The following is a 14,894-nucleotide window of genomic DNA, read 5'->3' as shown; positions in this document are numbered from 1 at the left end:
ATGTAGCTTTACTATGTAATGAATTGTTCTCTTTCCTCTTAATCTGAAACATCCATTTCCTGTACTTTTATTGTAACCAGTTTTATGATAATTTGCAGTCTAATGTCTGCAATAAAGAAATCCTGTTTTGTATGTAGTGGTTAGCAATAAGATAAAAAATGAGTTTTGACCTATCTGACTTGTTCTACCAAAACATTCCCCATCTTGTTCATCGCAGATATTGAAATTTATGAACTCGTAACAAAACAAAACAAAACAAAACAAAACAATGCTTTACATTTTCTCTCTGTTTTTGTAGTTCATTAAACAGAGTAAGTAATTTGAAGACTGGTTACATTTCGTTAATCTTCAGCTTCACATACTGTGCTGGATAACCATTAGTAAAGAATTAATACAGTTCAGAATGAAGATAAAGAGGAGTGGCTGTTTGTCGTTTTAAGCCCTTCTTCAGTTGCTTCTTAATTGCTGAGCAGTATTTGCTCCTTTTTTTTGTCTCGGATATTGAGATAGTAGGATTTTGTGGTCATTTGTGTGTGTGGGGGGGGGGGGGGGGGTTGTCTGTGTGCAAGCTGTTTTCCATAAACAGTAGCAGTTAGTTTTTTACTGTGTGAAATTCGACCAGTGCACAACATCTTTCTATTTCATGTGTGTTCCAATAATAAGTGAAAGTTAATGTTGACCACCTCCTGAATTTTATGAATTACTTTGGAAATTACTTCCATTACTTTGGAAATACAGATTACAAAGGAATAAGGCTCTCACCTAAACCACTGAAGGCGGTGAATTATCTTCAGTTTGAGATTATTGTGTATGTAGTAAATGTTAAAGCTGAACTTTGAAATTTATTAAAAATGAATGTACATTAAACAGTAATGTAGTTAAGATTAGCTGTAAAATTTGATGTCATAAATAGATAGTTGCTAGTGTGTTCTATTATTTGTTAATATCTTTGAGTTCAGATCTGTCAGTAGCATAAAAAATATTTAAATAACAGTTACCTCAAACGGAAATTTTTAATTGTTAACCTGTAGCATAAGAAAGCTCATTACTTACGATGATTCTTCACTAGCAACCTACCCCTGGTTTGCATGGGTAACACTAAGTATCTATGGTCAGACAACTTGTCTGGCACACTGGTAATGAATTATCTACACAAACCTTCCTCATCAATCGACCTATCTATTAGTGAAAGCTGTATCAGTATCTGTACACTATTTCCAGAGATTATCCTTCACATTCAGACAGAAAAACATGACAGGTGAATTTAATTCATAGTATGTATAGTTTATAACAGCTATTTGTGTTTCAGCAAACACAGTTTTCTCATGTGTGTTTGATTACAAACTTAAATTCACAGGTCACAAAAAACAAAACCTGGAAAGACATTGCAGGGCTTTTAGGCATCGGAGCATCTTCAAGTGCTGCATATACACTTCGGAAGCATTACACGAAAAACCTTTTGGCCTTCGAATGTCACTTTGACCGTGGAGGTATAGACCCACAACCAATTATAAATCAAGTGGAATCTACTTCGAAGAAGAAGATGACCAAGACATCATCAGTTCCATCTCCAGGTAGTCCATAACATTGTACTGTTGAAATCCTTACAGAAAATTTTAATTTTATGTACTTAATTGATTTGATTTGTGCCTCTACACAGCTGCTCTGAAGTGATTACTGACATGGGCTCTACATTGCTTTTGGCCCTTAAACTATGTAGAATATTGTGATCACATGCTATCTGATGCAAAAGAGTGGACAGAGGAATTGCAAGTTCTACTCTTCTCTCTTTCAGAAAAGCTTGCAGAATCTTATAACTTATGTACTCATATCCTGTTCATAACATATTTTGTGTTAAAGTGAGTTGTTGAAAAAGGGCCAAAATGGCATATTTGGAAGTGAATCTGTAATAGATATATTATCACAGTGAAGTGGGCAATGGACATTTTTCAATTGTAAGATAATGGCAACAAGTGACAGTAGCATCATCCACACTTTTGGTGCTGGTGGTGTGAAGTAAAAAAGATTTTTATTAGTTGTTGATAATAGTATTGGTATGTGTTGATGCATGAAATAAGTATTATACAAGGGAATAAATTTTAACTCTTGTGCATTGCTAAAAAGCACAGTTAAAAATACACATTTATATGTTGTTGAGGCTGTGTACTGTCAGTACTTACTGATGGTACACATTGTACAATATACGCGTCAAATCATATAACAAAATTGAAGATACTAGTCAGTGAGAAGCCATTAGCGTGTTTAATATTACTGGAGTTAAATTCCGTGAGGTAATGTATGATCCAGTCACATCAATGCAACCACCTGTGAGAAGCATGAACAACCACCTTTTGCAGTGTGGGTGGGCAGAGAGAGAGTCAGTGAGGTTCTGAAAGGAACCAACAGGGATGAAGAGCCATGCCAACTCCAGTGCCTGGCCAGCTGCACTGGGTTTCTAGGCTGTGGACGCATTACGCAGACAGGCCGATTGAGATAGTCCCACGGATTCTCGATTGGATTTAACTGGTGAATTTGGTGGCCAGGGTAGTGTGGTAAATGCATCCTGGCACTCTTCAAAGCATGCAGCTACACTCAGAGTTGTATGACATGTTGCATTGTCATGCTGGTAGATGACTGTGCTGAGGAAAAAAAACAAACTGTGTATTGGGGTGGACATGGTTCCCAAGGGTATTTGCATAGTTGTGGTGATCCATTGTACCATCCAGAATGACAAGATCATCAAGGGAATGCCACAAAAATGTACCCCAGACAATAACGCTCCCTCCTCCTGGCCTGGGCCCTTCACTTTTAGATGTTTCACGCCATCCGTGCCAACTACCATCTGCATGATGAAGCGTAAAACATGATTCATCAGAAAAGGCCACCTGTCACCATTCAGTAGACTTCCAGTAGTAGCATTGGTGTGCAAATTACAGCCTACTGTGAAGCCGCATGCACAGCTATGTATACTAAAAGGTTGTTGACACACTGTTGGTAATCCCTTGGTTCATCAGAGCAGTCAGTTGCTCAGCAGTTGCAGATCTATTCAATCCTACACTTTCTACAACCATTGTTCACCTCTGTCATCTATGGCCCGTGGTGAACCACAGTTGCCTTGGTGCCGGTTTTGAATAGCGCCATTTTGCTATGCATGGTATACTTTAACCACGGTGACGTGTGAACAATTTACAAACTTAGCCATTTCAGAATGCTTCCGCCATTGGCCCGAAAACCAATAAACATGCTCTTTTGGGAGTCAGATAAATTGCTCCATTTTCAAATTAGGACAATGACTGCACCGTTTCCCATGTGCCCCCTGACACACCTTATATACCCTCTGCTGCCATGTGCTGTCTGTGAGTGGTTACTGTATGTTGACATCGAATATAGGTGGTGGTCACATCACTGTAACTGGACTTGTGCATATTCAGTGTAAGGATTTTTAAATTGATCCTTCACAGAATAATTTAATTTCCTCTGAGTGAACATCAAATGTAGCACACATGTTCATCTAAATTGCTCAAAAAGAAAAAAAAAAGTTTCACATCACCCACATATCTGTGATCGTGTTCACTCGTAGATTCGAGGGGAACAGGGAGTAAAAGAATTAACATTATGAAAATAAAAATGGTAAATATTGTGAAATAAAATAACAACAAAATAAAGGCAATCTGTTTATAAACATACATTTTAGCTTTGTAAATGCTCATTTTAGCGAGTGTGAATTAAAATCTGTTTCTGGATAACATTCAGTATGCAGTTGCTCCACTATGTGTATTATAACATACTTTGATCCCCCTTGACAAGCTGTCCGTAAGGTGGTAGCCACATTACAGCTCAGATTAGCCTCTCTCTGATGAGGTAGGAGATTCCTTCCTCAGTACTGCGCAATGTTCAAATTACCCTCAGTAGCAGTGAGAGGTGCCTGACATTTATACATGGTACCAGTCCACAGCGTGACTGAGCCACCTCCGCACTGAACCTATCGGTTGGCATGCCCGAGATGTGTGTTGGTACCTGGTAGTCTCTACAATCTTCTGTGATGACAATTGTCAGGTGTCAGACAAATTCTGCATCTACTGGCAAAGAGATCCAAATGCTTTTGGTAGAAGTTTCATTCTAGATGATCCCTTACCAAACCTGTCAATGTACAGAGTTGATTTAAGGTCTACTGTTGTCAATAACATATGTCTAGAGATGAAACTGACTATACAGAGACAGTCATGTGGCATCTGGTTTGACACAGTTCTCTCAGTTGCCTTTGGAAAGTCATTACGCAGCTCTGTTGCTTTCTCCTTGGATATACAGGGTGAGTCACTAACTATTGCCACCTGGAATAACTCTGGAAGAATGAGAGTAGCTGAAAAGTTTGTGGGACAAATGTTGCATGGGACAACGGGGGCCATGATATGACATTAGTTTTTTGTTTCTAGGTGGGGTGCTTTAGAGATATGAAGGTCAACTTTGTTTCTTTAAATGGGACGCTATAGATTGGTACTTATTTTCTGATAGTGGCTATCGAGACAAATCCAATGATGTGTAACACTATGGCCTTTGAAGTTCAACAAAGGTCAAAAAGGTGGCATGAACATCGATTTACAGAATGTGTTTGAAGTGATGACCATTTGTATCAGTGCAGTGCTGCAATCTTATCATCATGGATTTGGTGGTATTCCTTATCACTTTGGCACTGATTGAAACACAAGCTCTGACAATTCTCTCTTGTATATCGTGCAAATAATAAATATTCACCGAATATGCGTATCCATCTAATGTACCATTGACATGTAAACACCATTCGACGGTTTCACAATAAAACACTAACAGAAACTGTAAGACTAGTAATGTCAAATCAAGCGAATGTTAATGATGTATTCCTTCGAAGAACAAATCGATATGCTTCTCATTTACAGAGAATGCCAATGAAATTCAGTGAGAGTTAGATACTTATACACCGAAAGATATCCTCCATATACCCACCCTACATGTCATACACTTAAATGTGTGTATAATAAATTGAGAACAACTGGGTCTTTAGTGCATGGGAAACATATCCGGCAAAGCAAAGTTACTAACAAGGAAATGGAAATTGGTACTCTTGCCACTGTGGCTTGAGATCCTTGTGTTAGTTCACATCAAATCGCAAGGGAATCTGGCATGAGCCAGAGTAGTGTTGTTCGTGTTCTGCATAAATATCGTCCTTACCATATCAGTATCCATCAACAATTAACCGGTACAGATTGTATGCGTGACATTGAATTCTGCCAATGGGCTCAATTTCAGATTCAGAGTGATGACACATTTATGAATTTGATTTTATTTAATGACAAGGCCTCATTCACGAACCGTGGAAATGTTAATTTGTATAACATGCATTATTGGGCAACTGAAAACCCATGTTGGCTGCAGCAAGTTGCACACCAAAAACCGTGGTTGCTGAATGTATGGTGTGGGATTCTAGAGGCCAGAATTACAGGCACCTATTTCATCAAAGGAAATCTTAATGGTAGGAAGTACACCACATTCGTGCAAGGAACATTAAGTCTGTTGTTGGGAGAAATACCTTTAGGAACAAAGAACAGAATGTGGTATCGACACTATGGGCGTCCGACACATTTTTCGCTGATGGCTAGAAATGAGTTGCAGAGAGAATTCCCAAATCATTGGATTGGACACGGAGGAAATGTGTCGTGGTAGCCTCGTTCGCCAAACTTGACGCCTCTGGATTTTTTCTTGTGGGGATTCGTAAAAGACATAGTTTATAAAGACATTCCAACTACACTGAAGATATGCGAGAGAGAATTGTCAGAGCATGTGCTTCGATAAGTGCGAAAGTGTTAAGGAATACCACTAAATCCGTGATAAGAAGATTGCAGCACTGCATTTATACCAATGGTCATCACTTACAACACCTTCTGTAAATCGACGTTCATGCCACCTTTGTGACCTTCGTTGACCTTCAAAGACCTTTACTATTACACATCATTGGATTCGTCTTGATAGCCACTGTCAGAAAATAAGTACCAAACTATAGCATTCCATTTGAAAAAACAAAGTTGACCTTCATATCTCTGAAGTGACCCCACATAGCAACAAAAAACCAACGTCATATTATGGTCCCTGTTTTTCCCATGCAACTTTTGTCCCACAAACTTTTCGGCTTCTATCATACTTTTGGAGTTATTTTAGGTGGCAATAGTTAGTGACTCACCCTGTATATGAGCCATAATGTATATGTTAGACACATTAGCTAGTACCGTTAACTGTCAATGACAACTACAAGGCATATCTCTCTCTCCTGTCTCATGACAGATGTACAAATGACATTACTGTGATGTATGTTAGCAGGTGGGCATCTTCCCACTTAGACATCCTGCCTTGCCCTAAGATGATAAAGTGCACACAGTTTACTTTTGAAGTGACTCTTTGAGACATATCGACAAGCTAAATAGTGTACACAGACTAAATTATCATTCCATGTGCTCTACTAAATGGCACAGAGAATGTAGTTTTATGTTTAACACATCTACACAGTCATTGTCGTATGAGAGCTGAGAAAGAGGTGTTTTGTGTGTGTGTGTGTGTGTGTGTGTGTGTGTGTGTGTGTGTGTGTGTGTGTGTGGTTGGGGGGGGGGGGGAGATTATAATAAACAGAAACAGATATTTTGTCCCACAAACATAATTTTGTTATTCTTGTGTTTAAAGTGAAATGGATATTTTATTTTTTGCCCCACTCTCAAAATACACACATCAAAAAAAGTTTTACATCACCTCGGTTCTGGAACCTGTATAGAAAATTGGAATAGATATCAACATAAACATCATTTCCACCTTTTTTTATTGCTCATGAAAACCACACATTGCGTGTTGTACCAACATACAGTGAGACCTTCAGAGGTGGTGGTCCAGATTGCTGTATACACCGGTACCTCTAATATGCAGTAGCACATCCTCTTGCAATGATGCATACCTATATTCATCATGGCATACTGTCCACAAGTTCAGCAAGGCACTGTTGGTCCATATTGTCCCACTCCTCAATGGCGATTCAGCGTAGATCCCTCAGAGCGGTTGGTGGGTCACGTTGTCCAGAAACAGCCCTTTTCAATCTGTCCCAGGTATGTTCGATAGGGTTCATGTCTGGAGAAAATTCTGGCAACTGTTGCCGTGCGATGTTGTTATTCTGAAGGAAGTCATTCACAAGATGACAAGGGGGCGTGAATTGTCGTCCATGAAGACAAATGCCTCGCCAATATGCTGCCGATATGGTTGCACTATTGGTGGGAGGATGGCATTCATGTATTGTACGGTCGTTACGGCCCCTTCCATGACCACCAGCGACGTACGTTGGCCCCACATAATGCCATCCCAAAACGTCAGGGAACCTCCACATTGCAGCACTCGCTGGACAGTGTGTCTAAGGCGTTCAGCCTGACCGGTTGCCTCCAAACATGTCGCCGATGATTGTCTGATTGAAGGCACATGCGACACTCCTGGGTGAAGAGAACGTGATACCAATCCTGAGAGGTCCATTCGGCATGTTGTTGGGCCCATCTGTACCGCACTGCATGGTGTTGTGGTTGCAAAGATGGGCCTCGCCATGGACGTCAGGAGTGAAGTTGCACACTGTTTGAGTCATAACATGACGTCTTGTGGCTGCATGAAAAGCTTTGTGCATCATGGTGGAATTACTGTCATGGTTCCTCTGAGCCATATTCCGTAGGCAGCGGTCATCCACTGCAGTAGTAGCCCTTGTGCGGCCTGTGCGTGGCGTGTCATCATCAGTTCCTGTCTCTCTGTATCTCCTCCATGTTCGAACAACATCGCTTTGGTTCACTCTTTGACTCCTGGACACTTCTCTTGTTGAGAGCCCTTCCTGGCATAAAGTAACAATGCAGATGTGATCGAATCACGGTATTGGCCGTCTAGGCATGGTTGAACTACAGAAAACATGAGCTGTGTACCTCCGTCCTGGTTGGATGACTGGAATTGATCAGCTGCCGGACACCCTCCATCTAATAGGTGGTGTCCATGCATGGTTGTTTACATCTGTGGGCGTGTTTAGTGGCATCTCTGAACAGTCAAAGGGGCTGTGTCTATGATACAATATCCCCATTCACCATCTGTCTTCAGGAGTTCTGGGAACCGGGGTGATGCAAAACTTTTTTTGATGTGTGTACCAGTAAACGATTGATGATACATTTTGGAAGTTAGTATCAGTTGATGCATTTGACGTATGTAGGCATTGGTTGTCTCATTCTTTCTTTACAAATAACACATTCTGTAAACACCTGTGAAATGACAAGATAAACCATATGCTTCCCTTCATTATTCTGTTATTTTAGTTACTTCTGATGTGATAGTAAATCTATAAAGATTTTAAAGAAAATTGAGAGATTGATTGTGCAGTAATTTAGCAGAGTTGAGAGTAGGTCAGTATTCATAACGTTCAATGATAGCATACGGAAAGTTGGTTTTAATCATTGGCAGAGTGGTTCATTGACAGGTTTATCACTCACAGTGATGTAACACAGTGTAGGAACAGTGGTCATAAAAAGCTCTTAACATACAGGGTCCAGAGGTGAGTGTTGTGCCTTTTCAATGATGATAGGTTTCAAATTTAACATGGCTTGGTGCCGTAAGTGATTGGTGGTCCATCTCAATCAGTTTCAAAGAAAACTATATGAAGGGAAGTGTGTGCAAAGAACGTTTGGAGTTGTGTAACTCATGAGAGGCCATTGCTCAGAGCGGTACATAAAGCTGCACTTCTTCAGTGGACCAAACACACACAAAAAATGGAAATGATCGTATGGTGTCGGTGGCCAGGAGTTCCCAGTCGGGAAGTTCGGCCGCCAAGTGCAGGTCTTATTGAGTGTGACGCAACATTGGGCGACCTGCGTATTGAGAATGGGGATGAAATGATGATGACAGCACAACACCCAGTCGCTGAGGAGAGAAAATCTTCCGCCCCAGTCGGGAATCGAACCCGGGCCCCTGTGTGTGGCAATCCAATGCACTGACCATTCAGCTAATGGGGCGGACAACACACACAAACTGGACATCAGCAGGATGGAGGTGAGTAGTGTGGTCTGTCGAGTTGCTATTTGACATCTTTTATACAGTGCAAGGCATTGGGGGCAGTGACACCCTGATGAGGCAGTGTGTGGAGGCAAGAGGTAGTTCTGTGATGTTTTGGTGGTATTTTTTCGTACCATTACTTGGAATCCCCCATTCGGGTTACTGTGAACATGAGCTGGGATGTTGATTTTAACACTGTGAGTGACTAAATGTCACCCTTTCCTCATAGTCATGATGAGAATGCTGTGGACACTCCCCTCTTTCAACACAATAACAGCTGTGTTCACTGGGTTTCACGCATATGTGCTTGGTTTGATGAAGACTTGGGGCCTTACTGCATTTCAGTTGGTGTACTAAATCATCTGATGGTAATCCCATAGAAACTGTGTGGGAAGGTTTGGAATAATGGGTGAAATGACAGTCAGCCTCCCCACATTTTGGTAGCTATACAGGATTTAACCATAACTGAGTGGCTTCAGTTAGGTATGTCACACCTGAAGAAACTTACAGGTTCTCTTCCTTGCAAAACTGGAGTGATTGTGAAAGCTAGAAACGTTGTGCAATATTAGCATTGTACTGTTTTGGGGGGTGACTAATTTTTTCCCCAGTATTCTAATGTAACATAAAGATGTGCCACATTCTCTTCATGACATCATTTTCATCACCTGCCAGTGCCATTATCAATTATGTAATTAAATCATTTTTAAGTATGCAGCACTTGACAAGAAAAAAGTGAGAGATCATCCATATAAGTGTTAAAAGGAATCCATGAAACTTCGGTTACACTATAAGTCTGTTAGCTCTAAAGGCCATAATTGAACTAAATACCTAAGAATTACAATAACGAACAACTTAAATTGGAAGAAAATACATAGGAAATGTTGTGGGGAAGACAAACCAAAGGCTGTGTTTTATTGGCAGAAAACTTAGAAGATGCAGCAGATCTAGTAAAGAGACTGCCTGCACTGCATTTGTCCATCCTCTTCTGGAGTACTGCTGCACAGCGTCAGATCGTTACATGGTTCGATTAATGGAGCACATTGAGAAAGTTCAAAGAAGGGCAGCAAATTTTGCAGTATCGAGAAATATGGGAGAGAGTCATGGACATGATACAGGATTGGGGTGGACATCATTAAAACAAAGGTGTTTTTCACAGTCACAGTAACTTCTCACGAAATTTCAATCACCAACTTTCTCCTCTGAATGTGAAAATGTTTTGTTGACACTGACCTACATAGGGAGAAATGATCATCATAATAAAATAAGGGAAATCAGAGCTTGCATGGAAAGGTATAGTTGTTGGTTTTTTCCACGCATTGTTTTAGAATGGAATAACAGTTAATAGTAGAGATATTATTCCTCTACTTGCAATGATTCATCAGCATGAAATTGAAGGCCTCAGTGGTGTTCTTCTAGTTTTGGAAAAAGATTAAAATTAGATGGGACCAAGTCAGAACTGTGTGGAGGACGATCGACCGACAGTGATCCCCCTAAGCATCGGATTACAGCAGATTTCACTGTGCTCGTGTGTGATTTGACATTGTCATGCTAAAGAAGAGGTTGGACGAACTCTTCAAATTCAAAAATCGATTACAGCATTCAGTTTCTCCCACACCAACATAGTTACATTACATACTGCCATGCTGTACACTACAATCCGGAGCCCTCTAGTGGCACACAGTTACATTACATACTGCCATGCTGTACACTACAATTCGGAGCCCTCTAGTGGCAGAGGGTTGCAAATATGTAGACACAAAGAATAAAAGTGTAGAATGGTAACAACATTAATTTTATTTAAAAAATCATTGAAGTGTTTTAATGTAAAAAAAAATATTGCAGGCATACTTTTCAGTAATCCCTTGTACAGCATTGCTCCAAATATGTTATAAAGTTCCCGCCAGAATTATAATTCCGAACAGAATGGAAAAGAACAGCTTTTGTATAGTGGAGAAATTCCTGCCACATAACAAACTGATTTTTATTCATTAGCTCAGCACGTGCAGACAGTCCCAGTATTTGATGAACATCTTAATATGCAGGTCCTGGTCTGAATGTCTTGTAGAATGTTGTGTCCACTGTGACTGCTAAATATGCAGCAGTACCCGTGATGTAGCCCCTTTCCCCTCTCTTTGTATACATACTAATGCTGATCATCGTGAATCTTTGTTAGCACTGAGTGATAAGATTCATACATTGGACCCACTTTATGTTGGGGCTGCTGATATTCAAGTCTACAATCCAAACTTCTTGATTTAGCGCTGTTTGAGTTACCATTGTCTTCTTTCCCTAAGCTCCTTAAACAAGGCCACAGCTGAATCCTTTCCCCATCTGCTCCTCAACACCTCCCCTTTTTTCAGCAAGTTCATGTTGATGGTTAATTTAATTGTCCTCTTTGACTTGTTGACAGGTCTCTATGTGCATGTGCATGAATCAGTGATAATTCCAAGACAAAACATTGTTAGTTATTTTGCTGTGCTAATGATTTGGTGTGAAATTTCTGAAAAATGTACTTCCCTGTATAACACCTTCGACATTTTCACATACTGACTGAATGTATGTTCCTATAATTTACACACAGTTTTTTTTTCTGTTCCTTGCTGAGAAAAGGTAATACTTTACTTTAATATGAAATCTTTTTGAGAGACTATTAAGCAGATTGTTATAAAAAGCAATTTGACACTTCTGTAGTTTGTGAATACTTGGAGCAATTACTGATTCAGATTTCGACTATTGTACTTCACTTGTTGAAGCATTTGTGTGTGATAAAGGATTCTTTCAATTACAGGCTCATCAAATTCACAGGATTCATTTCCAGCAGCTGGTTCAAGTGGAGCATCCATGGATGGATACAGTTACGGTTACCCACCAGGAAGCACACCTGATTACAGTTCTCCACCAATGCAAAGGCCTTCCTCCCAAACAAATGCCCCTTCGCCCCACCCGGGTAAGTCTTAAACCTTCATAAGATTTGATAGAAAATATTTTGATATTACAGTTAAGAGACTATTTCCCATATCTTCTGAGGAGTCCAGTTTGCACTGCTTTTGTACAATTTCCAGAGGCAAAAATCTGAAATTCTGATAAATTCGTAATGCACAATCTTCATTTTTTATAAACTCAGTATCAAAATATTATGTCACATGTAGATATCTGCTTCAGATTGCTGGATAAATATTTCTCCCCTGCTGAGGTAGACCAGCAAGTTCTGGCAGGAATTGTTGCTTTTATATTTGTTATTTTAGGTGTGTGACCACTCTTTGGTGCCATTGAAGGGGGAGAAAGATAGGGTTATCATAATCTGAAAGTAAAGTGCTCCTCATGGGTAGGCATTTATTGATACTTTATTTTGTATTACATCTGTGCCTCATTTTGAGCTTAATTTGTAAAATATAGTATAATGTAAGAGATTGCTTTGCATTTTTGTGTTTATAATTTGCTTTGTTAGTAGCTATGGAGGCCATGAGAAAACACACTTTTAAGTTTGATCTTCCTTCTCTGCTTTTATCTGTAAAACTCATAACTTGATTTTGACTGCTACCTGTTGGGGGAATTTGTGACAGCAGTTGCTTATTGTGCTAGGTGTGGGGGTGCCGACGCAAGGTGCGGGGGATAACATTAGCGTTTCCAACCCTTTTGACGACGTGGCGACTGGGCAGAGGCCCAATCCTTACTGCCCTTCTGGAGGCCCCTCTCGTCCCCAAGGTAACCCTCCCTAGATGTTCTTGCTCGCATGCTTCAGTGTGAGTTTTCCTTTTGCTTTCTGTTTATTACTTTTTTTTCCATTTCACACGTCAGCATGAACTGACACTTTAATCTTCTAAGAAAACTAATTTCCTTGTTGATTTGCCTATATATGTTAGCTTGAGTGGCAAAAATTCATAAAGGGAATTGTGTTGTTTCCTAAAACATGGGAGGGAATGGGTGGCTAACTGTAGAATGGTTTCTGTGTGATTCTGTCCAGTGTTGTTGCTTGCTTGCTGGTTTACCTCTTTTTGTACTGTTTCTTCCCATAGATTTATTTCTTTGCACTTTTTTGAAAATTTTTTAATATGTTGAGCTGTTGTTGTTGTATTGAGTAATGATGTTTTAACTCCATGCATTTTGTATTTGTTTTTCTTCACTAATTTGTCTTTAAGTCTGTATACCCAGTCTGTGTGAAGTAAAGTAATTGTTGCATTGTTTGTTATTGATATTCAGTAAGTTGCTCATCTCAGTAATTCTTTTAATTTGCAATATATAGAATATCCAAATTACACTGATTACAATTTACTGCAAATATAGTACAGTTTTGGAATGGTACTCTGGTTAATATTAATTTTTGCAGGAATTCAGCAAGGCTATCAAGGCCAGTCCGGGTACTCTCAGTACCCGGAACAGTATCCCCATAGTCGTGGACAACCAACGAATATGGGGCAGGAATTCAATCAGCAGTACTCTCCCAGCAGCTCATATCCACCTGCTCGGCCTATGTATCCTCCCTACGCTTCTGAGGCTGAAAGGTGGGCTTAGAGTTCCTCAGTATATAAACCCATGTGCATGTATTTTATGATGGAGTGATCTGATATTGACTTCTTGTAATGTGTTGTCAGGATATGTATTGTTCTGTATTGTTCACTGACATGCATTTGTGACTAATTTTTGCTTCAGAAGAATAGAAAAGAGAAGGACCACAGATCTCTGAAAGGTAAACATCCCTTAGTTGGAAACAACGAAGTATATGAGAGGACAGTGTAGTGAGGCAGCAGTCGTGAAACAATAGTGAGTGAGGGAGGGGGGGGGGGGGGGGGGTAGAATGGTAATAAAATTGCCTCATATTTGGAGGAGAGAAATGTCAGATATTTTTGTTTGTGTTTATTTATTACTCTGGAGAACAGCCAAAGTGGTTCTTCCTGGAAAATGTTTATGTTTGGAGAAAGAAACTGCAGGTAATGTGTAATATTAATGAATGAATCTTGTGCAAGCTCCTGTGCAGTGGTGTTGTCATTCTCACCAGAGGATTACAAGTGTACTATTTGTGCTCTGTTCCTCTGCCATTTTCGCAGGGGAATGAAAAATGTGAACTCCACCACAACACATTTAAGCTGTGGTAAGTGGCTTACATAGAATTACCAACAAATGGAATATTGTCTGCACTGTTTGGTCTATGCTGAGGTAAAGTTGATGTTAAAATATTTCACATAATCAAAATTTGAATTGTTGCTGTAAGATGCTGCTTATATTTTACCATCTACTGTTTCTTCCCATAGATTTATTTCTTTGCACTTTTTTGAAATTTTTTTAGTATGTTGAGCTGTTGTTGTTGTATTGAGTAATGATGTTTTAACTCCATGCATTTTGTATTTGTTTTTCTTCACTAATTTGTATTCAAGTCTGTATACCCAGTCTGTGTGAAGTAAAGTAATCGTTGCATTGTTTTTTCTCCACTACAAATTTTTGCTTACAACATCCAAACTGTAATGTAACAACTGTAATATGAAGAGCAATCAAAGGAGCTGTCTCTGTTTACTGCTCTACAGTATTGTTTGATGTTCTTTTATTTCTGTATGGGGGAAGGGGGGGGGAGGGAGAGAACTAGTGTGCAGATGGCGTGAATGAATTTTTCATGAGAGTTCAGACTGACTGACATGCACCATGTAACAAAGGTTAAAATAAGTATTTTATTTATGGTGCCGCAACATGAATTTTCTATTGACTCCCACTAGAAATAAAAATGTTGTGACAAGCGTTACATTGCAGACGTGGATTGAAAATACCAATACCAATACCACCACCACCACCACCACCACCACCACCACCACCAGGACCAGGACCAT

General features: G+C 39.7%; 1 protein-coding gene across 1 annotated transcript in view; it reads left to right on the top strand.

The window, feature by feature from the left end:
* Positions 1-14,894, top strand: part of LOC124556242 (trithorax group protein osa-like) — a 344,210-nt gene that overhangs the window by 293,078 nt on the left and 36,238 nt on the right. The window contains exons 14-17 of the mRNA XM_047130230.1: positions 1,358-1,574; positions 11,867-12,025; positions 12,661-12,783; positions 13,406-13,580. Of these exons, the coding sequence (XP_046986186.1) occupies positions 1,358-1,574; positions 11,867-12,025; positions 12,661-12,783; positions 13,406-13,580 (674 nt within the window). The remainder of the gene's footprint in view (positions 1-1,357; positions 1,575-11,866; positions 12,026-12,660; positions 12,784-13,405; positions 13,581-14,894) is intronic.

The sequence above is a fragment of the Schistocerca americana genome, chromosome X, assembly GCF_021461395.2.
Source record: "Schistocerca americana isolate TAMUIC-IGC-003095 chromosome X, iqSchAmer2.1, whole genome shotgun sequence".
In the NCBI taxonomy this organism is placed as follows: domain Eukaryota; kingdom Metazoa; phylum Arthropoda; class Insecta; order Orthoptera; family Acrididae; genus Schistocerca; species Schistocerca americana.
The sequence above is the reverse complement of the archived record's forward strand: the minus strand, read 5'-3'. Positions and strand labels throughout refer to the sequence as shown.